The following is a 24,188-nucleotide window of genomic DNA, read 5'->3' as shown; positions in this document are numbered from 1 at the left end:
GTTGATTGGAAGAAACTAAACTCAGAACTGTTAGGTGTCGTCCTGAGAATTAATTTTGATGAGCTTATTTGAAGACCTTATGTGCTATTTATCCTTAAAAGATCAACATTCAAATCCTTATTGAGAAACTTTACCTTAAACAAAGCAACGTCTCTTTGGATTTCACCTTGAAGATGTTGAACATCTCAACAGCCCTCAAGGTGAGTACGAGGATGTTGCCAGGATTAGCGAGTCTGAGCTTTCGGGTGAGGTTGAGTAGGCTGGGACTCTATTCCATGGAGCGCAGGAGGATGAGGGGTGATCTTATGGAGGTGTAAAAAATTAATGAGAGGAATAGATCAGGTAGATGCATGGAGTCTCTTGCCCAGAGTAGGTGAATTGAGGACCAGGGGACATAGGTTTAAGGTGAAGGGGAAAAGATAAGAATAGGAATCTGAGTGGTAACTTTTTCACACAAACAGTGGTGTATGTATTGAACAAGCTACCAGAGGAGGTAGTTGAGGCAGGGATTATCCCAACAGTTAGACAGGTACATTAATAGACATGGATAGGACAGATTTGGTGGGATATGGACCAAACGCAGGTAGGTGGGACTAATGTAGCTGGGACATGTTAGCCGGTGTTGGCATGTTGGGCCGAAGGGCCTGTTTCCACACTGTACCACCCTGTGACTCAGGGAAAGTTGAACCCAAAGAGAGCCATTTGCAGAGCAAATAATTCATTTACAAGTCAATGCAAAAGGTAACCTATGCAAATTATGCCAACCCGAGCTGGTTCTTCAGAGCAGGCTCAGAATTCAGGTGAGACATCACTACCACATAATCTAGTAATTCCATGTTTATGAAAACATCAACATTAAACTTGCCAGTCAGTGTTTAATTTGGTTTTATTGATATGCATCCGAAGGGGGAAGAAAATCAACATACATTGAGCTGAAATGATTATTTGGTTCAAATACAAAGTCCAATCCATAAAACTATTATACCAAATTACAGACACATTCCAACATTTTACTTCATTGTACCATTGGCTGGAATTACACTGGAACAGTGAAGTCAGTAATAGTGCTTACAGAATAGTGCTTATGGGGTTGAAGTCCATTTTTCTGCCGTAGTAAGGTCTGTGGCCTGCCTTCTGTTGAATTATTCTACTTGTGTGGTACCCAAACCCACTGCATTGGCATAAGCTGAAAGGATTTCTATTATTTGCTTCGTTTCCAGGGTTAGACGAGCTTCTGTCAGCCAATCTTGTGCTACCCTTCTCGATTCTCCACGAAGCTGGTTCACAAATTTAGCTGCAAGCTCCAGGTCGCCATGTTCAATGCAGAATGAGGCATATGATAATAGTTTAAATGTGTCCAGGTCTTCAAGGTGAAGTTCCTCAGGAGGCTTTGCGACTCGGGGCTCCATTAATAGAACGGACTGCAGATAAGAGATGAAGTATTGAAACAGACTATTTCTCGTCTCGTCTATCATGGCCACGCGCCTTGCTATTTTCCGTACTGTGTAGAATCGGTGGCGTAATGCTTCTTCACTGTACACCCCACGGGACAGGCACTCTTGGGGAAGAGCTCCAGCTAAAGCCTGGGTGAACTTATCATCACCACAGCTCTTTGCAATGGCTTCCACAGCATTCTGTAGGGGTTCTGTCGGGCTATCACCAGAGGACGTTTTCAGTGCATACTGCAGAGCTTCAATAGAGAGCCAAAGTTGATGTGCCTTTCTAGCCTCCTCTTCTGCGATAGAATGACCTGGAACGAGACAATATTATTCACTTATTGAGGGTCAATGTACTGAAAAGCTTAGGTATTTTTTAAATATCTGTAAATGCAACAACAATGTTCAAATAAACAATATAGTTTGAATGGTCATATTTTCAACAGTTATATAATGGTTGGGGAGAGTTTTGTGTGTGGAGGCTGGCGTTTATGTGCACCCACCACTTCTCATCCCATTTAAAACACAATGGTCGATATTCCATATCAGTGAGTGATCAGAACTGTAATCATAACTCCAGTAATTGGATTTCTGATTTTTGGTTCCTTCTAACCTCTGTTCTTCTGCTCTGACATTTACAAATCCTCGGTTTCATCTTGCATTTCTCTTAACTATTGCTAGTTTTTGCCACGCTGCCTGCCATCTCTTGTGAGCAAACAAAGCTCAATGTCCTCTACCCAAGCCAATATCTCCAACATTGTGTATTTTTAGTCCCAAAAGATTCAGCTATAATTTCATCAATCCCCGCTTGTTCTGGGCTTCTCCAATGGATCTTTTTTTGTATTTCCCCAATTGCAACCTGAACTCTTTTTAAGCACGGTTCGAGACGGGTAACATCACCCCTAGCTCGCCGTCTAAAAACCACACCGACAGGGCGCTGGCTAGCGAGGCTGGAGGGGGATCCACCGCTGGGGATGTGCACACATTCTCGGTGTCCGAGCACGACGTGAGGAGGGCTCTGACGCGTGTGAACACAAGGAAAGCTGGAGGCCCAAATGGTATATCTGGGCGAGTACTAAAGTCTTGTGCTACTCAGCTTGCTCCAATGCTCACCACAATATTTAACCTCTCGTTGGCCAAGTCCGTGGTCCCTGCATGCTTCAAAAGATCCATCATTGTACGGGTGCCAAAGAATGCCTCTCCAGCTTGTTTAAATGACTACCGACCGGTGGCCCTCACCTCGGTTGTCATGAAATGCTTCGAGAGACTAGTCAAGAAGCACATCTGCGCTGTCCTTCTTCCCAACATGGACCCACTACAGTTCGCATACCGTCCGAACAGGTCCACGGATGATGCGGTCTTCCAGGTTCTACACACCGCTCTCTCTCATCTGGACAGCCAGGGGGGCTATGTGAGGATGCTGTTTATTGGCTTTAGTTCAGCTTTCAATACCATAGTCCCCACCAGACTGGTTGAGAAGCTGCTGGAACTGGGGCTTAGCACCCCTCTGTGTACCTGGGTCCTGGACCTTCTCACCACCAGGCCCCAAGTGGTCAGGATGGGGGAACACACATCCAACCCCCTCACCCTGAACATAGGATCCCCCCAGGGTTGTGTCCTTAGCCCCCTACTGTACTCCCTGTACACACATGACTGTGTGGCCAGGTTCAGCTCAAACTCCATCATCAAGTTTGCTGATGACACTGGTGGTGGGCCGGATCTCCGACAACGATGAGAAGGCCTACTGGGGGGAGGTGGCTGATCTGGCACTCTGGTGTCAGGACAATAGCCTCCTCTTGAATGTCACAAAAACTAAGGAGCTGATTGTGGACTTTAGAAGGGCTCAACATCCAAGGACGTACACGCCACTGGAGATAAATGGGTCTACTGTGGATAGGGTGAGCAGTTTTAAATACCTGGGAGTCCACATCAAAGAGGATCTGACATGGACAACACACATTGCCGCACTGGTGGGTAAGACAAAGCAGCGCCTTTACCACCTTAGACAGCTGAGGAAATTCAGAGTGTCTCTGAAGATCCTTCATTGCTTCTACTCTGGGGCTGTAGAGAGCATCCTGTCCGGCAACATCACAGTCTGGTTTGGGAACAGCTCTGCCCAGGACAGGATGGCCCTGCAGAGAGTAGTGCGTTCGGCAGAAACCATGGGAACTACACTCTTCCCCCCTGCAGGAGCTATACATCAGGAGGTGTAGATCGAGAGCAAGTAAGATTATGAGGGACCCCTACCATCCCAGCAACGGACTGTTCCAGATGCTACGGTCAGGCAAATGCCTCCGCTGTCACGCTGTGAAAACGGAGAGGATGAGACGGAGTTTCTTCCCACAGGCCATCAGGACTGTTAACTTTTATAACTCCAGGGACTACATTTTGTCTCCTCTGTATTAACTGTATTAACTTTATTTATATGCTGTAACTGTAATTCTTTTTTGTGCACAATCTGCAGGCATTGCTACTTTCATTTCACTGCACATCGTGTATGTGCTTGTGACAAATAAACTTGACTTGACTGACTTAAACCCTGGTATTTTTAATTACTTCAAAAGAAAATTCCTCCATTGCTAGATATTTGAAATAATCCATAATTTGAAAATGTTGCAATCACTCAAAATATCAATAGGATTTACAGAGAGAAACCACATTAAATTTCATTCCAATGACATTTCTTGAAAGCATTTTATCGGGATGCGTCACAACAAGGTTTGAGAATTGCTCCATCCAAGACCGCAAGAAATTACAGAGAATTATGGACCATCACAGAAACTTCATTGGAATTAAGTTTAATGTGGTTTCTCTAGATTTGATTTCTGAAAGCTAACTTTGTTTTCTTGTATTAGGACAACCAAACCTCTTAGAACAACAGCATTCATTATTAAATTCATAATTTAAATAAAGTTCCTTTTGATCCAATATTAGATTCTTGATTAGTACAGGTGTCTGGGGTTATAGACAATAGGTGCAGGAGGAGGCCTTTCGGCCCTTCGAGCCAGCACCGCCATTCAATGTGATCATGGCTGATCATTCTCAATCAGTATCCCGTTCCTGCCTTCTCCCCATACCCCCTGACTCCGCTATCCTTAAGAGCTCTATCTAGTTCTCTCTTGAATGCATTCAGAGAATTGGCCTCCACTGCCTTCTGAGGCAGAGAATTCCACAGATTCACAACTCTCTGACTGAAAAAGTTTTTCCTCATCTCAGTTCTAAATGGCATACCCCTTATTCTTAAACTGTGGCCCCTTGTTCTGGACTCCCCCAACATTGGGAACATGTTTCCTGCCTCTAACGTGTCCAACCCCTTAATAATCTTATACGTTTCGATAAGATCTCCTCTCATCCTTCTAAGAAGGCAGGAGAATGGGGTTAGGAGGGAGAGATAGATCAGCCATGATTGAATGGCGGAGTAGACGATAGGCCAAATGGCCTAATTTTGCTCTTATCTTTTATGAACTTATGAGATCCAAATCGCCAGCCTATTCAGGATCACATGGGCTCAAACTTCTAGACCAGCCTACCGAGTAGTATATTGCCAAAGGCCTTGGACAACATCTTCTGTACACCCTTATCAACATGCTTACTCATCATCTCAAAATGATTCAAGAAATTTGAACTACAGGATCCCCACGAATAAAGCTATGAACAAAATATATTTTCTCCTATATATGTTGTAAACAGTTGAACTGCAACTGTGAACCATGTAACACCTCATTAGCTCAAATTCACCAACATATGAACAATCCATATTTCTTGACTCTGTTTCAAGGAGTAATGTGGAAGAAACAAATGTCAATTTTCAAAGATTCTCATTAAGAAAAACAAAATCACAATATAGATGTTTTTGTTTTAAAAATGCAAACCGTCCATAACATGGAACATACTGTTCTGTACTTTAGAATGCATCTTACTAAACGCTTTTCAAAAAATAGGCAAAATATGTGGAATGACAAGTAATCACTCACTCTCCATTGCCTGTTCAATACCCTTCAGTCTGGAATGAGCTGAATTCATCTCTAAGGTGAAGTTGTCCAGTTGTTCCTGAGATAAACGTCTGTACTGAATCTCGTATTCAGATAATTTCTGTTGCACCTCCTATTAAGTAAAAAATAAACAACTGATGAAGTGGCATGAAACTTGTACAAACCTGCGCAGATTGCACTGGCTGGCCCTGAATAAATATTTTCACCTGAGATTTTACATTTGCTACGGGAAGAGTGAAAACGGAAAGACCAGTGAACTCCCTAGAGTGGGCAGGAATTGGGTTTTTTTTTTAGACAAATTAGTTTTTGATGTAGCGAATGAATGGGGAAAGGAGCAAAAAACACAGGTCACCTAATCAAAATTGGTTTTAACATTTTAAACAGAAATTTGCTGAGCTTCATTTTTTAATCTGTGCCAAATTAACTCAAACCAATTTGTCAGAACATCAAAATTTAATTCCATGATCAGTCTCAATTGTAATTTCAGAAAATAATGACTGCCATTAGTATTCTACCACATTGGTATGCTACTTAGCATACAGGTTAAAACCCAAAGAAAGGGAATATAAATGGAGGCAGTGCTAAAATGTTCACTAAAGCATTATATACAGTTCATCGCTGACAACACAGCTGGGCTGGCACAAATCCAGCAATGAATCACATAATGTGGAGTGAGTACCTATGAAGATTGGTGATGGCCAGACAGGGGTGAGTGGTGTGACTGGTCACAGCTGAGATGTATGCCGCAAGCTGCAACCTGGACAATAGTGAGTGCAGGCCATTGCTGGGAATTCGAGGAATTTCAGGGCTGGATGGCCTAATCTTAGAATCACCGAGTCTAATTCATCTGTGCCGACCAAGTTGTCTATCAGTATCCCTCTAAATATTTTCTATCCTGTACCTATCCAAATGTCGTTTAAACTTTACTGTTATAACCACTTCCTCTGGCACTTCATTCACTACCCATCACCCTCCAAGAGGAAAAGATGCCCCTCTGGTCCCATTTAAATGTTTTCCTTCTATGCCCTCTGGTTTTAGACCACTATCCTGGGGAAAAGACTGACCGTCTTGATCCTATTTTTTATGGTTACTTTACTTTATGGAAACTAAGTATTCACTCTGTTTAATGTGAAGTTTTAAAATGTAATCCTGTAGCTAAAATACACACAAGGTGCAGCCTAACAGTGCCAGTGTTGCTACCTGACAGCACCAGGGACCCGGGTTCATTCCTGATTGCAGGAGCAGTCTGTACGGAGTTTGTATGTTCTACCTGTGACCGTGTGGGTTTCCTCAGAGTGCTCCGGTTTCCTCCCACATTTCAAAGACATAGATTTGTAGGTTAATTAGCTTTGGTAAAATTGTCAATTATCCTTAGTGTGTCAGATAGTGCTTGTATATGGGGTGATCATTGGTCGGCGGTGGACCGAATGGCCTGTTTCCACGATTCTAAGTTTAATTTATAATCAGTTTGATAATTGTAGTATCAAATTCAGGAGTTCAGTGGCATCGCTTCAAAGGAAACCAGATTCAAACAAAAAAGGAAACTAAAGGTGGGGCAACTAACGTACACCTAGCTAACAGCTGAATACTCAAAAATTAGGCTCAAGTGCACCGAATCTGGGACAACTAATTACCTCCTCTTCAGTCACAAGAATGATGCGAGAACTCACACGTTATTATCGTTGACGACAAGGAAAAAAGTCTGAGGTTACTGAATATTGACCATTGCACTTTTTTTCCCTCTATCAGATCCTTCTCAGTCTTTTCTGTTCCAAGGGAAACAAATCATAAGGTCATAAGTGATAGGGCAGAATTAGGCCATTCGGCCCATCAAGTCTCCTCTGCCATTCAATCATGGCTGATCTATCTCTACCTCCTAACCCCATTCTCCTGCCTTCTCCCCATTACCTGACACCTGTGCTAATCAAGAATCTATCTATCTATCTATTAAGTTCCTCGCTGGCAGAGGAACTTAACTGTTTCTTTGCTCGTTTCGAGGTGAAAGCTACAGTGGCAGACATAACACCCTCTCCAGCACCTGACAGCAACACCTTCACTGTGCAGGAGTATGATGTTAAGCGCGTGCTCAGAGCAGTGAATCCCAGGAAAGCTGCAGGCCCCGATGGTGTGACGGGCAGAGTGCTGAGGGAATGTGCAGACCAATTATCTGAGGTCTTCACAAAAATCTTCAACCTGTCCCTTTTAAAATCCACCATCCCTCCCTGCCTGAAGTCCGCCACAATCATCCCACTGCCGAAAAAGTCTGTCATCAGCGGTCTTAACGACTACCGTCCGGTAGCACTCACACCGGTCATCACAAAGTGCTTCGAGAGACTGGTCCTGCAGCACATCAAAGCCAGCCTCCCACCCACCTTCGACCCACACCAGTTTGCCTACAGAGCAAATAGGTCTACAGGGGATGCCATCGACACTGCTCTTCACACTGCACTGACCCACCTTGAACACCAGGGGAGCTATGTGAGGATGCTCTTCCTCGACTTCAGCTCTGCCTTTAACACGGTCATCCCGAGCAGACTGGTCACCAAACTTTCCGACCTTGGATTTTCCCAAACCATCTGCCAATGGATCAAGGACTTCCTGACCAACCGCCCCCAGACCGTCAAAATAGGCCCTCACCTCTCCTCCACCATTACACTGAGCACCGGCTCACCACAGGGCTGTGTGTTGAGCCCCATCCTTTACTCCCTCTACACTCACGACTGCGCCCCCACCCATCCCACCAACACCATCATCAAGTTCGCGGATGACACGACTGTGGTTGGACTCATCTCAGAAGGAGATGAGACAGCCTATAGGGATGAAATCCAAAGGTTGGCAGCATGGTGTTCAGTGAACAATCTGGTCCTGAACTCCTCCAAAACAAAGGAACTTATAATTGACTTTAGAAAAACCAGTGGAGATTACGACCCACTCTACATCAATGGGGTCTGTGTGGAAAGGGTACCAGCTTTCAGGTTCCTGGGTACGCACATCGCAGAGGATCTTACCTGGTCTACCAACACCATCACCACAGTAAAGAAGGCACAGCAGAGACTCCACTTCCTGAGGATCCTCAGGAAAACCAACCTGCAGGAGAAGCTCATGTTGTCCTTCTATCGCTGCTCCATCGAGAGTGTGCTGGCATACTGTATAACCACATGGTATGCCAGCTGCTCAGAAAAGGACAGGAAGGCCCTTCAGAGGGTCATCACGACGGCCCAGAAGATCATCGGCTGCTCACTGCCCTCCCTGGAGCACCTGTTCAGACTACGCTGCCTCAGTAGAGCAGGCAAAATAATAAAAGATCCATCCCACCCCGGCCACCGTCTGTTTGTTCATCTGCCCTCTGGTCGACGTTTCAGGTCGATCAAATCCCGAACAAACAGACTTAAGAACAGTTTTTACCCCAGGGCCATACGAGAACTGAACACTACCTTTGCACTAGGCAACACCGTTAAAAAATCTTGTACTTAATATAATTGTATTTAATTGTATTTATGTATTTATTTGTTTTTGCATTTATTGCATATATGTTTGTACGCACCGTCAGGATTGGCTATTTTTTAATTTCGTTGTACTCGTTGCAATGACAATAAATGAATATTATTATTATTATTATTATCCACTGACTTGGCCTCCACAGCCTTCCGTGCCAAAGAATGTCACAGACTCACCACCCTCTGATGAAAGAACTCCTCATCTTCTTAAAGGAACGTCGTTTAATTCTGAGGCTATGACCTCTAGTCCTAGACTCTCCCACTAGTGGAAACATCCACTCCACATCCACTCTATCCAAGCCTTTCACTATTCGATAAATTTCAATGAGGTCCTTCTAAACTCAGCGAGTACAGGCCCAGTGCCGTCAAACGCTCATCATATGTTAACCACGCATTCCTCGAATCATTCTGATAAACCTCCTCTGGATCCTCTCCAGAGCCAGCATAGACTTCCTCAGATATGGGGCCCAAAATTGCTCACAATAATCCAAAAGCAGCCTGACCAGCGCCTTATAGAGCCTTCAGCATTACATCCCCGTTTTTGCATTCTAACCCTCTTGAAATAAATGCTAGCTTTGCGTTTGCCTTTACTACTGATTCGATGTCTAAATGTTAGGAATCCTGCCCCAGCACTCCCAAGTCCCTTTGCACCTCAGACTTCTGGATTCATCCGTATTACATCCCTGTTTTTGTATTCTAGTCCTCTTGAAATAAATGCTAGCATTGCATTTGCCTTCCAGCCTATCCCGTCTCTCCTCACAACTGAGACATTCCACACAGCAATGTCCCGGTCAATCTCCTCTGATCCTCTCCAGAGCAAACTTCCCTGCTCTATGTTCAATGCCATGGGTATTGAAAGCATCTTATATGTCTTCTTTACCACATCCACCTATGCTGCCATCTAACTTTTACACCAAGGTGCTCAGTTCCTCAATAGTCCCTGGGACCCAACATTTATTGGGTATGTTCACGCTTATTGAGGGCGTGCAGCGTAGGTTCACTAGGTTAATTCCCGGAATGGCGGGACTGTCGTATGTTGAAAGGCTGGAGCAATTAGGCTTGTATACACTGGAATTTAGGATGAGGGGGGATCTTATTGAAACATATAAGATAATTAGGGGATTGGACACATTAGAGGCAGGAAACATGTTCCCAATGTTGGGGGAGTCCAGAACAAGGGGCCACATTTTAAGAATAAGGGGTAGGCCATTTAGAACGGAGATGAGGAAGAACTTTTTCAGTCAGAGAGTGGTGAAGGTGTGGAATTCTCTGCCTCAGAAGGCAGTGGAGGCCAGTTCGTTGGATGCTTTCAAGAGAGAGCTGGATAGAGCTCTTAAGGATAGCGGAGTGAGGGGGTATGGGGAGAAGGCAGGAACGGGGTACTGATTGAGAGTGATCAGCCATGATCGCATTGAATGGCGGTGCTGGCTCGAAGGGCTGAATGGCCTACTCCTGCACCTATTGTCTATTGTCTTATTTGACCTCCGAAAATACATTACTTCATACTTATCAGGATTAAATGTCATCTACAATTGCTCTGGTTAATCTACCAGCCAATCAATATCATTATGTAGCCCAAAACTATCCTCACCATCCACAACATGAGTAACTTTTTGTGCCTCCGACTGTTTTAGTTTCCTCTCACCTCTCAAATGCTGGTTTGTTGGCACTGTAAGTTGCTGCTAATGTGTAGGTAAGTGACAGTTTCTAGACGGGGCTGATAGTAATGTGGAGAGAAGTGAGAAACTATGATTGCTTTGTTAGCCAGCATAGATTCAATGGCCTGAAATGGCAGCCTATGTCCATGGAAATAAAGTAAATTTACCTCCTTATATTTTCCTTTGAATTCTTGTTCCTGAACCCTCAATACATCTCTCAAATGGTCAGCGTGAGCACCAGCCTGCCTGCGGAGTTGGGTTCGCATCTCAACCTCCATCACTTCTCGTACTTCTTCAATCTGATTTTAGAAACAAAACACATATTATTTACAACAAAGTAATCTCTACCATGACTGTCAATAACATAGTTTAACCCAACAATGCGGTTATAACAGGATTAGGTAGCCAGGTTAACATTCCAGTTGTACCATATCGCCTTCACTCTTAACAAGAACAGTGCAAAACTAACCCCTTGCATTACTCACTGCAGAACTCTTAACTCTCCCCTTCCAATAATAAGACGATAATTTTGGCAACCTGAAAAGATCGAAAGTTCTGATGAAGAGCAGCAACCTGAAATGTCAATCTCTAGAAACATTGCCTGGCTTGCTAAATTTAGAATTATCTTAGATTTACAGCATCTTTTAGTTTTAGTTTAGAGATACAGCGTGGCAACAGGCCCTTCTGTCCACCAAGTCCACACCGACCAGCGATCCCCGCACATTAACACTATCCTACACACGCTAGGGACAATTTATATTTATACCAAGCCTATTAACCTACAAGCCTGTACGTCTTTGGAGTGTGGGAGGAAACCAAAGATCTCGGAGAAAACCCACACGGGTCACGGGGAGAACGTACAAACTCCGTACAGACAGCACCCGCAGTCAGTATCGAACCCGGGTCTCTGACGCTGTTAAGCAGCAACTCTACCGCTGTGCCACCCCTGTTCAATGCAGGTATTGAATGTTCAATGTCACTTGGATTATTAAAAAGCCAAGCACATAAATTGATCAAAAGGTCTAAGAAATGCTGACTTTTATATCTAGAGGACTAAAACACAAGATACGCAAAAAGATACGCTGCAGCTCCACAGAGTTTTGAGCAATTCGGGGTACTATAGCTTGGGGAGGACATATTTGCCTTGTTAGGAATGCTAGTTAGATTCCCGAATCCAAAGCCCCTGGTCTCAAAACTTAAACTACACGGTTACATAAACCAGGGCAACATTTTCTAAAAAGTAGGTCAAGGTGTAAAAGAAGGGCGTATTGATTGAGGGGGTTCAAAACATTAAGTAGTAGATAAGGCAAAACCATTTCCACAGGTTTGGGATCTAACACTGGAGGGAATAATCTAAGAATCAGAAGATGGACACCAAATGCTGGAGTAACTCAGCGGAACATCTCTGGATAGAAGGAATGGGTGACGTTTCGGGTCGAGACCCATCCTCAGACTGTGCCTGTGCAAAATCAGATTCTTCCGAATCAGTCTGTGCCTTTCAGGATCGAAATTTAAAAGTACTTCTACAGGCCGAGGGTGATATAAATTTGTAACGCTTCTATGAATGGCACTTGAATATGGGAAAGAAAGAACCAGCAGACGCTGGTTTACACAAAGACACAAAATGTTGGAGTAACTCAGTGGGTCAGGCAGCATCTCTGGAGAATATGAATTGGTGATGCTTCGGGTTGGGACTTTGTCAAACACTTCAGGACTGAAGGGTGCACGACCAGAAACATCACGTATCCATTTTCTCCAGAGATGCTGCTTGACCCACTGAGTTACTCCAGCACTTTGTGCACTGAAGCTTAGTTAGATAATTACTAATTTAAAATCCAAGCTTAAAAACATTTGTCACCAAGGTTATTTAGAGACATTGGCCAACTGGTTAGTGTACAGGGTTGTCACAATTTCATTGAGGGGCGAAATGGGCTTGAAGGCTAAATTACATTCTGCTCTATTTTTTTCCTATCAGACGGCAAAATGTAGACATTTGTGGTGTAGGAATATGAAATGAACACAGTGCCACTGTACTTCATGGTGAGTACTGAAATAGTAGCTTAATGTACAAAGCACCAAGACATATTGAACTTTAGAAAGAGAACTATGTTTTGCAAACTGATATCTAAATATACTGCTGGGTTTTATCCTGGTGTCCTATTACTCTCAATGTTACTTTGCATTATCTAATTTTACTGGATGGACTAGTTAAAATCCTTTTCCCCCATCTATTTTCCGAAATGCATCATTCCTGGGTTGGGGAAACATTTGAAAATTGTTTTAGAACTACCAAACTTGGATTATTAAGGATTGTGGAATGGATTGTTAAGGATCATGGAACATCAGGAAGGTTACCCAACAGTATCTATGAATTACTAAAATAGTAATCACCCTTTTTTTCTCCTGGTATTGTATCAATTGCATAATCATAGAAGAGATCATTTAGTGCCCCACATGATCCTTAATTGAGAAGGGGGAAGAACCCTGTGAAAGATTTCCTGAGTACTTGTATGTGTAAAGTAATTCTGCTCCAAAGTTCTCACAACAAGCAGCCTTGGCCTACGTGACCTCCGATTGCCAAACACTAACTCCCCTTCCTATTTTCATACTGACCTTTCTGTCCTGGGCATCCTCCATTGTCAGAGTGAGGTCCAAAACAAACTGTAGGAACACCTCATATTTCGCTTGAGCAGCTTACAACCCAGCGATATGATATAGATATCTTTAACTTCAAGTAACCCTTACATCCCTTCTCTCTCCATCCAGCCCCCACCCTAGTCATCGCACTAGTTTCACTGTCGTCCTGTTGAGTTTCACTGTCTATATAACTCGTTATCACCTTCCCCACTGCCAATAATGCACCATTGTGGACCCCACCTATCCTTGATCATTGTTGCTTTTTTGCATATCTTTCATTCATTTGTTCTATGTACCTTCTATATCTCTCGTTTCCCTTTCCCGACCCAGTCTGAAGAACGGTCTCGACCTGAAACATCACCAATGCCTTTTCACCAGAGATGCTGCCTGACCCAGCTTTTTGTGCCTATCTTTAGTTTTAGACCAGTTTTCCACAATATCAACCCAGCAATGAATGTGGTCTGATTGACGATGTTGATTACTAACATTAATGTTAAAAGTAATTTGCAAATATTTTGCATGCAAGATATTTAGTAGTAAAACCAATGCATGACTAGGCAGAAGTCTTGCCTTTTTGTCCTGTTCCAGAAGCCTTTCTGATCGATAATGCTCCAGAGCTTTTGTCACTGCCATTTCCAAAGTTCTCTTATTCTCCAGTTTCTGGTGCTCAAGTGCAATTTCAATGCGTTGCTTCTCCCGAACATGCTGTTCAGCCAGTTCTTTGTTCAACTGGTCAATGCGACGATGGGCGTGGGCAATCAGTGAGTTAAGGTCGTCAGTGCTCAGCTGGCCAGCTACAGTTTGAAAAAACCATTAGAAAACAACAGAGCAAGGATACCCTGAATTAGCAGATCAAGCAACGGCCATTCATTTGGGTTTAAATGCTTTCTACTGCAAAAAAAAAAGTTATATTCCCCCTCCTCACTAAAAAATCAATTGCACACATAGATGTCAGTTCATCTACATACATGTTGCAACATTTGGAATTTTTTAGAAAGTTCCGACGAACAGTTCACATTTACATGGCGATGTTGGCAAAGTCTGCAGTGGTCAGTTCCATTGAGGAAAGAAAACTTTTCATTAAAATATATATTTGAAATTATATGTTGCTTTAACTAGCTTTGGAGACTTCTCATTGAACACCAAAAGGCATACACAGGAAAATAAGCACAAATTAAGGCATCTGGAAGTAAGTAATGATTAGATTTTTTTTAATGCATTGTTTTCTGATCAACAGTGCATTACTTTCCTTTGCACAGTGGATAATAAATATAAAGTTCATGCTCCAAATCCACACACAGATGTTGTTCATCTGTGGAAAAGATGCTTCTAAAATTGTAATTAATCAGATTTTGGGTGTAATATTACTGACTATAAAGGTGTGCTAAGGGAAGTAACTACAAAATGCAGAGTATGATTAAAGTACAAATAGCATGAGGTAATACATGTCACTGTAACTCTGGAGGCAGGAACTCCAGCCTGGTGAATGAGATAAAAGTTTAATTAATGCAACCACATTCACGTCTCAAAAACTTATTTTCTTCCCTTCTACTTGTTCACCGTAATACAGATAGTCCCCAGGTAATGCACGGGTTCCTTTTCTGAGAACTGGTCATGAACCTACTATTCCATAGGTCAGATGTAAAACAATTTCAATGAGGGTCAAATAGCATGAATATGTATTGTCTTCCCTTGTGTGGTTGTAATGGTACAGAATCAAAATGTTCCTATCTAATGGCTAGTTTTAATGGCCTTGAGGTGTCAATGGATATGTTTGATAAAGTTCCTTATAACCGTTTACAGAAGAGATTGCCTGGTCAGTTTCCAAGAAAAGCTTTTAAATAGCCTCCTGCTGTGAACTGATAGCTTAAGGATCCTTAAGGATCACGGTGTCTGATAACTACAAGAAGGTTACACGCGAACAGTTTTTTCTTAAGACAGGTTGGCTTTTGAATCAACTAGCTTACACCTCCATTACAAAACTTGCAAAACTGTTTGCATTTCTGCGACTAACATTGCTAACTTGAAAAATTCTTCAAAAATTTATGAGAACTTGGTTTTCTGTAACCTATGGAGCCCTTTTAAGTGAGTATTTACTGACAACACTGTATCAGTCAATTAGATGTCTTAGTGGAACAGGCAGCATCTCAGGTGCTGGCCGCTGAGTTACTCCAGCATTTTGTATCCATCCTCGGTGTGAACCAGCATCTGCAGTTCATTCCTATACAATGAGATGTTTTACATATATTATGTGCATAAAATAAATTTCAGTCTAAACAGCTTGGACACCAAGCAGGCATAATACCCAGTCATATTCATTCTGGTTGGCCATAGTATTATCATCACATTTAACGAGAATGCTGGATATTCCTGGACATAGAATTTCTTAAAACAATCCAGCCTATCATTTCCGCAAGTAAGAGGCAATCATTGGATTGAGGAAGATGGAGCACTACAATACTTCCTGATTTACAGTGACAAGGAATTCTAAAGCTCCTCATTTGGCTGAGATTTCTCATCTACCGATGGACCTCCCAGCTTAATGACAGCAGCTGAAGTTCAGAGAATTCAGAAGAGCATACAACAAACAGGCCAGACTCACCTAGATCAGTCACTTCTGCAATGAAAAGGGTGGGAAAAATTAATCCAAGTTGACAACAGCACCACTACAAGCAGTCACACAGACAAAATGTTAGTCTAAATGAAAACACTCACTACACATTCATTTTTAATAAGGAAAATGTCCAGTTTTTACTTAACTTGGACCATGCATAGCTTCCAAATTAGTTGGAAATGAAAATATTAGATAGACCCTCAAAAAAATCTTGACTGAAATGAGAGAAGAAATTGCTGGAAATACTCAACAAGTCAGTGGCACCAGTAAAGTGGTTAATATTTAATATCAAAAGGACACAAAGTGCTGGAGTAACTCAGTGAGTCAGGCAGCATCTCTGAAGAACATGGGTAGGAGACATTTCGGATGGGGATCCTTCTTCAGACTGGCTGTCTGAGGAAGGATCCCCGCCCGAAGTGTCACCTATGCAAGCTCTCCGGAGATGCTGCCTGATCCGCTGAGTTACTCCAGCACTTTGTGCCCTTTTGTGTAAACCAGCATTTGCCGTTCCTGGTTTCTAATATTTAATATCAATGATCTTGATAAATATATCAACAACAGTTTTTATTTCACAAAATGCTGGAGTAACTCAGCAGGTCAGGCAGCATCTCAGGAGAGAAGGTGACATTTCGGGTCGAGACCCTTCTTCAGACTGATGTCAGGGGAGCGGGACAAAGGAAGGATATAGGCGGAGACAGGAAGATTTTTCTCGTGGGTTTTCTCCGAGATCTTCGGTTTCCTCCCACACTCCAAAGACGTACAGGTATGTAGGTTAATTGGCTGGGTAAATGTAAAAAAAAAAAAAATTGTCCCTAGTGGGTGTAGGATAGTGTTAATGTACGGGGATCGCTGGGCGGCACGGACTTGGTGGGCCGAAAAGGCCTGTTTCCGGCTGTATATATATGATATGATATGATAAGATAGAGGGAGAACTGGGAAGGGGGAGGAGAAGAGAGGGACAGAGGAACTATCTAAAGTTGGAGAAGTCAATGTTCATACCGCTGGGCTGCAAGCTGCCCAAGCGAAATATGAGGTGCAGTTCCTCCTATTTCCGGTGGGCCTCACTATGGCACTGGAGGAGGCCCATGACAGTTGTTGCCCAACTTGCTGAGTATTTGCTGCATCCACAGATTGTGCTTTTCAATTGTTAATTCAAGAACTAAACGTAAGCACCTAAGCACCTCGCTCTAAAAGCCATGCAGAAAGAAAGACATTTTTAAACACTTACAATAAACAGTACATTAGAGAAGAGTGCAAAAGCTTAAGTTGCAATTCACACTATTTTTTGAAGTGTTTGGTCCCATCCCAGGTTAATATGTAGTTTCCCTTCCTGAATGACTGACTGGTAGCTGCTCCATAAAGACAAAATTATCTTCCAACCAGTTGCACAAGATCAGGCGTTACACGTCATGCCTTGAATACTGCTCAAGAACTTTTAGACAAGTATATTTTGTTTGGGATTAAGTAAATAAGTCATATGATGAAAGACTGGAGCGGCTAGGCTTGTATACACTAGAATTTAGATGAGAAGGGATCTTATCGAAATATATAAGATTATTAAGGGGTTGGACACATTAGAGGCAGGAAACATGTTCCCAAATGTTGGGGGAGTCCAGAACCAGGGGCCACAGTTTAAGAATAAGGGGTAGGCCATTTAGAATGGAGATGAGGAAAAACTTTTTCAGTCAGAGTTGTAAATCTGTGGAATTCTCTGCCTCAGAAGGCAGTGGAGGCCAATTCTTTGAATTTATTCAAGAGAGAGCTAGATAGAGCTCTTAAGGATAGCGGAGTCAGGGGGTATGCGGAGAAGGCAGGAACGGGGTACTGATTGAGAATGATCAGCCATAATCACATTGAATGGTGATGCTGGCTCGAAGGGCCAAATGGCCTACTCCTGCACCTATTGTCTATTGTCTAAAAGCTCTAGTTCTTGATCAGCACAGACAAGTTGGGTTGAAAGGCCTATTTTCCATGCTGTATAACTACAAATCTATAAATCTGAATTCTGGCCCAATTTATCTCACAATGCAATTAGCAGGTCAACATCTCCTTTTTAAACCTTTGTTATTTTTCATAAAGACTAACTTATTGAAATAGAATACCAAACACCATAAATGTATACACCACCACTATTATGTTAAGCTTCTCTGACCCTTTATCCCATCTGATTTCTGTTGGTCCAAACCACCTGAAATGACATGAGTAGGAGACCTTCCATTTTCCACATGCTCAGCATGAGGTTTGAGTTAATTGGTATACAATAGAATGGTGCTAGGGCCATGCCCAACAGCATTAAAAATAAAGCTGTCAAATTTATGATGAAGCAGTCCAAAAACGTAACATTGTTCATCCAATCTCACGTACCACACCATTCATTGTCACTTGCCTTCCTCAACATTACAGATTTGTTCACACCTGCTCACACCAAGCACAATTATGGATTAACATTCAATGATGCTAATACATATTTCATAATTATCAATCCTGTTCCCCATATTCAGTCACTTTTTCAATAAATGGGAAACTTCAGTTAAGACTCAACTCCGTTAATGGCCTATTCCAGATTTCTGGAATCCGATTTCACATATGAAAGCTAACTCTATGATTACATTTCCCTGCATATTTTTCAACTTCCGCACAATAACAGAGCTTCGAATAAGTTTGGAGGTGTATTTATGAAGTAACCCCTTTCCAAATCTTCAAACACCGAAAACTCAAAAATTCTCTCAGGAAAGCAGGAAAGCAGAGCTGTATCAGGATCCAAGATAGGTACAGGATGAACACAGATTTTCTGGCAACTGATGGTCCACCCACTCTATAATCCGGACAAAATTACAAGAGCTCAGTTAAAATTCCCCGAGTGGTCACACGTGGCATTGCAAGTGGCGAGCGCTCTTTCCAGCCATGTCCCTCAGTTGTGAAAGAATCAACTATGTTCTCAATCTTCTCTCCTAACTGTTTCGCAAAGACAATACAGTACACCCTCATTTTAACGCCCCCCAGATAACAGTTGTTGGATATAGCGGACAGAATGCCGACCCATCACCGGCTCATACCGTCTCCCCGGCCTTTTAGAGCCCGGGATTCCGACCCCACACCTGTCTCGCAAAGTGCAGCAGCGAGCCCTTCTTCACCGGTTCACACGGCTGTTGTTGCAGCTCACGTTGCAGCCCTGGCAATAGCGCTTTCTTAAGTGTGCCCCAAGCGACCGAATGTGCCCGGTCACCGTGGGGCTTCCTCCCCTCTCACCTGCTGTCACGTCCATGGTGGACCCTGTCGGCGACTCCGGGGGAGGAGGTGGTGACGGACCGCGCGGTAGGTGAAGGGCTCGCTGGTGCACCTTGCGAGTAGGGAGTAGCCTCGGAAGCCGGGGCTCCAAAAGGCCGGGGAGACGGTGGGAGCCGAGGATGGGTCGGCAAGTCATTCCATTCATATTCAATATTTGTTTTCATTTAGATTGCGCTCCATGGTGCTTTAGAGACACTGGAGGGGTGTCATTAGCGGGCTAGGGGCGTATTGTCATTTCATTATCACGTGATCTCTGTTAGTCCAGAAAAATGGATGTAATTCAGAAAGGCTCCAGAACCGAGGGTGCCGGAAAATCGGTGTTCAACCAGTACACACATTCTAGTGTATTGGAAAACAATTATTGGTCTTTCTGAAAAAATATTAATTTTATGCTCACATCATCTGATTCAAATCAAGTATACAGGTTGTAATATTAAATGTGCAAAAATCATCATGTCTCAATTTATAAGGCTTTTTAAAGAAAAGATTATGTTCAATTCGATGACATAAAAAATACATGAGAAAATAGCAATAAAATGTTAAGAACCAAAGGTCAAAAATACCAAGATACTTCTTTGATATGTTAATATAATTAAAAATAACTTCCTCATGCATTGTTGTCATAATAAAAATAGTAATGGCAGGCAGTGACTAGTGGGGTACCGCAAGGCTCGGTGCTGGGACTGCAGCTATTTACAATATACATTAATGACTTGGATGAAGGGATTAAAAGTACCATTAGCAAATTTGCAGATGATACAAAGCTGGGTGGTAGTGTGAACTGTGAGGAAGATGCTATGAGGTTGCAGGGTGACTTGGACAGGTTGTGTGAGTGGGCGGATGCATGGCAGATGCAGTTTAATGTGGATAAGTGTGAGGTTATCCACTTTGGTGGTAAGAATAGGAAGGCAGATTATTATCTGAATGGTGTCAAGTTAGGAAAAGGGGACGTACAACGAGATCTGGGTGTCCTAGTGCATCAGTCACTGAAAGGAAGCATGCAGGTACAGCAGGCAGTGAAGAAAGCCAATGGAATGTTCGCCTTCATAACAAGAGGAGTTGAGTATAGGAGCAAAGAGGTCCTTCTGCAGTTGTACAGGGCCCTAGTGAGACCACACCTGGAGTACTGTGTGCAGTTTTGGTCTCCAAATTTGAGGAAGGATATTCTTGCTATTAAGGGCGTACAGTGTAGGTTTACTAGATTAATTCCCGGAATGGCGGGCTGTCATATGTTGAAAGACTGGAGCGACTAGGCTTGTATACACTGGAATTTAGAAGGATGAGAGAGGATCTTATCGAAACATATAAGATTATTAAGGGGTTGGACACGTTAGAGGCAGGAAACATGTTCCCAATGTTGGAGGAGTCCAGAACCAGGAGCCACAGTTTAAGAATAAGGGGTAGGCCATTTAGAACGGAGATGAGGAAAAAAAAATTCAGTCAGAGAGTTGTGAATCTGTGGAATTCTCTGCCTCAGAAGGCAGTGGAGGCCAATTCTCTGAATGCATTCAAGAGAGAGCTAGATAGAGCTCTTAAGGATAGCGGAGTCCGGGGGTATGGGAAGAAGGCGGGAACGGGGTACTGATTGAGAATGATCAGCCGTGATCACATTGAATGGCGGTGCTGGCTCGAAGGGCCGAATGGCCTACTCCTGCACCTATTGTCTATTGTAATCTTACAAACTATAAGTGAATTTCTTGAATCCAATTTTAGTATAAATCCTTTTTAAAAAGAAAATTATCGTAAATGCAGTGAGCTTACCAAACGTCGTAACATTAAATATGCCTTCTGTTGATGTCAATTAATGTAAACTAAAACGAAGCAAAGAATGAAAAACCCAAAACAAGAACATCATCTACTTACTGAGATTTTTCCAGCCAGGTTGCACATCGGGAGTGATACTTTCCAGTTCTTTCCTGAATTCATCCCTGGCCATAGCCACCAGCTCACTGTACTGAACAACTATTTTGGCCTCTGATTGAGCCGCCTCAACCTGAGTAAAATAGTATTTCAAAAGAGATACATCAGATTAGGTATGCTCAGACTAGAGCAATCGAATTGGGAAACAAAGCTGCTGCAGAAAGCAGCAAACTACAAAATAAATACAATGTCAGAACTGAAAAATAATTTACTCCTGGGATTCAGATTTATTAAATCCTGGATATATAATGTCAAAAAAAACCTGAACACATCAGCTAACATTTGTGAGAAGAAAAATAGAGTCCATGTCTCAGATGTATAACATTTCATCAAAAATTAGGTGTTAGAAAAACAGGTTTTAGAGTTCCGTGTCATAGAATGAAAAAGTTTCCCCGAGCTCCCTTATAAATTTCTCCCCTCTCATCTTAAGGCTATACCTTCTAGTTTTAGAATCCTCTCCCCCTGGGAAAAACACTGAGAGCATTCACTTTATCCATGCCCCTCATGATCTTATACACCTCAATAATGTCACCCCTCAGCCTCCTCTATGCTCCGAAGAAAAGAGTGCCAGCCTTTACAACCTCTTCCCACAACTCAAGCCCACAAGCCCAAGTAACAATGTGGTGAATCTACTCTGCACCCTTTGCAACTTAATGACATCCTTCCTGTGGCTGGGCCATCAAAGCTGTACACAGTACTCAAAGTGTGGCCTCATCAATGACATGTACAGCTGCATCATGAGTGCCCAACATTTGTTCCTAGTGCCGTTCCCAATTAAGACAAGCATGCAAGACGCCTTCTTTACCATGCTGTCCACCTGACTTGCCACTTTTCAGGAATCATGCACCTGTATTTCAAGTTCTCTCTTTTCTGCGGCACCCTCCAGGAACTTTCCATTTACTGTGCAAGTCTTGCCCTGGTTTGACAAACCAAAGTGCAACACCTCAACTTGTCAGTTAAGTTCCATTTGCCATTTCCTACACAATAGGGACAATTTATAATTTTCTACCAAAGCCAATTAACCTACAAACGTGTACATCTTTGAGTGTGGGAGGAAACCGGAACACCCGGAGAAAACCCATGTGGTCACAGGAAGAATGCACAAACTCCGTACAGACAGCACTCATAGTCAGGATTGAACCCGGGCCTCTGGCACTATAAGGTAATACGAATATCACTGTACCTTAATTGGTACACGTGACAATAAAAGACCTTTGAAACCCTTTGAACCAAAGGCAGCAACTCTACCGCTGCGCTACTATGCTGTAGAATCACTTGGTATTTTCCTTTACTTGCATTACACCTCCATTTCATGTCCTCTTTTTGCCCTCCCAATTGCTTTCATAAGCCAGATAGGGTTTCAGAAGGCGTCAGGAACATAGGGCAGAGTAATAGAGTCAGGGAGGAAGAAATGAGTACTGTGGATCAAGAACAGCCTGAAACAATGGGCCTATTGGCACAGTTTCTGTATCTTAGCATGAACCAGAAACATGTATAACTTGCCGGTCACAAGATTAGAAACAATGAGTTAATTAACAGAGAAACAATGACAAGGTGGTTATCAGTGGTCATGACATAGTCTCCTCAATGTTGAAACAATCAAAAGCAGATTGAATTACTGCTTTTCCGAACACCTCCACTCAGTCAAGAGTGCTTAGCTGAAATATGTACAGAAACAGAACAATAAAGTCCTTACTGGCAGCAGTATAATAGGCTTGTAAACACAGAAACAGTAAGAGAAAAAGAAAATGGGCTGGCAACACAGCAAAACATTTAACTAAAACACAAACCGTTCACAAGAAATGCCAAATCATTCAAAATCTTCACATTACAAAGGCTCAGAATGATTTAGCAGAGGGATGGCGTTAATCACTTAGGCAGTACAGGTGCTCCTTAACTTAAGATGGGGTTACGTTCTGAGAAACCCATCGGAAACCAAAAATATCGTAAGTCGAAATGCATTTAATACACCTGATCCCATGGCCGGATGCGAGCTGCGGCCACTACGGGTCGCTGCCGATTGCACCACTGCAAAGTTGAAATATCGTAAGTCGAAGCATCGTTAGTCAGGGAGCACCTGTACTTTCTTTAGGTGAAATCACATTCTTAGCTTTCGCTGGCTCAGATCAAGGCGTTTTTCTCGTGTGGACGCCTCTCAAACAGCCCACTACATGCAAGCAGAGTGAGAAACGGCCACACTCAGCTCCCATCATTCAGCTGAGGTCCGTACCCCTGCGCCAATCATCATTGCCAGCGGAGACTGTTACTTGGGCCTATTATACCCATGACATCAAGAGCCAAGAATGTTTAATTGTCATGTGTACCAAAATAATTTCTTGCAAAGGACTATTTAACTGGAATAGTACAAAATTCAGGAGCATGAACAAGAAGTTCCAAAGATTGCAAAAGCATTAATAACAATACAGTATCACTCCTAAATTCAATACAGATCTGGTCGTATTTTATCAAATGAGGCCGAGGTGCCATCGTAGTTGAGTAGGAGAACAGAAGGGAAGAGAATCTAGACAGGTCCTTTGTCCCTATCTTCCCAGCTAACAATATCAGTCAGCATCTCTAAATTCAAACAACCCAGACATTGAAATTGTGTCTTGCCACAGGTTGCTGCATCTGATAAATGATTTATAAAAAGGATAGAAGAAAAGAGTTTTACAAAATTAGAAGCTGCTGATTACCTTCTTTACTACATCATCCAGATCCATTAACATATGGTTAAGATTTTCCTCGGCAGCCAGAAGCTGTGGTCTAACAGAACCGATCTGAGTCTGTTTAGCTTCTTCAATTGTACTCCGAAGATTATCCAACTCTTCTCTAAAAAAATGTTTAGAAATTTGATTAGTCTTTGATTTGATTAATACTTAAGCACTAGTATTTTAACAATTTGTAAATTTGCAATTACCAAGGAAAGTGACTTTTCTCACTCATGATCAAAAACCGTTTAATTGCACAAACCAATTGGTATAGTTCACATTTCAGCAGATGGGGGTCTCAAAAGTGATATTTTACTATATTAAACTAAGAAAGATGCTAACAATGGTCCAAAGCCATAAGTTCTTAGGAACCTACGAACCCCACCAGGTACATAACTAGAAACATAGAAAATAGGTGCAGGAGGAGGCCATTCGGCC

The 24,188-nt window shown here is 42.6% G+C and overlaps 1 protein-coding gene and 1 non-coding gene across 3 annotated transcripts in view; both read right to left on the bottom strand.

Annotated features, from left to right (window-relative positions):
• Window positions 1-868: 868 nt before the first annotated feature.
• The window catches only part of immt (inner membrane protein, mitochondrial (mitofilin)), a 49,946-nt gene continuing 26,626 nt past the window's right edge, over window positions 869-24,188 (bottom strand). The window contains exons 9-15 of one of the 2 annotated variants that reach the window (XM_078411514.1): window positions 23,736-23,871; window positions 20,986-21,115; window positions 15,823-15,837; window positions 13,791-14,014; window positions 10,751-10,882; window positions 5,411-5,540; window positions 869-1,750 (exon numbers count right to left, since the gene is read on the bottom strand). In XM_078411514.1, coding sequence (XP_078267640.1) covers window positions 1,143-1,750; window positions 5,411-5,540; window positions 10,751-10,882; window positions 13,791-14,014; window positions 15,823-15,837; window positions 20,986-21,115; window positions 23,736-23,871 — 1,375 coding nt within the window. In that variant the 3' untranslated portion in view covers window positions 869-1,142. The remainder of the gene's footprint in view (window positions 1,751-5,410; window positions 5,541-10,750; window positions 10,883-13,790; window positions 14,015-15,822; window positions 15,838-20,985; window positions 21,116-23,735; window positions 23,872-24,188) is intronic. The other variant, XM_078411591.1, reaches the window with a different exon arrangement.
• LOC144601337 (small nucleolar RNA SNORD94) lies at window positions 23,159-23,296 on the bottom strand. The gene has a single exon (XR_013548294.1). It is a non-coding gene; the product is annotated as a small nucleolar RNA SNORD94 (small nucleolar RNA).

Source organism: Rhinoraja longicauda, chromosome 1, assembly GCF_053455715.1.
Source record: "Rhinoraja longicauda isolate Sanriku21f chromosome 1, sRhiLon1.1, whole genome shotgun sequence".
In the NCBI taxonomy this organism is placed as follows: Eukaryota; Metazoa; Chordata; class Chondrichthyes; order Rajiformes; family Arhynchobatidae; genus Rhinoraja; species Rhinoraja longicauda.
This window is presented reverse-complemented; position numbering and strand designations above follow the sequence as displayed.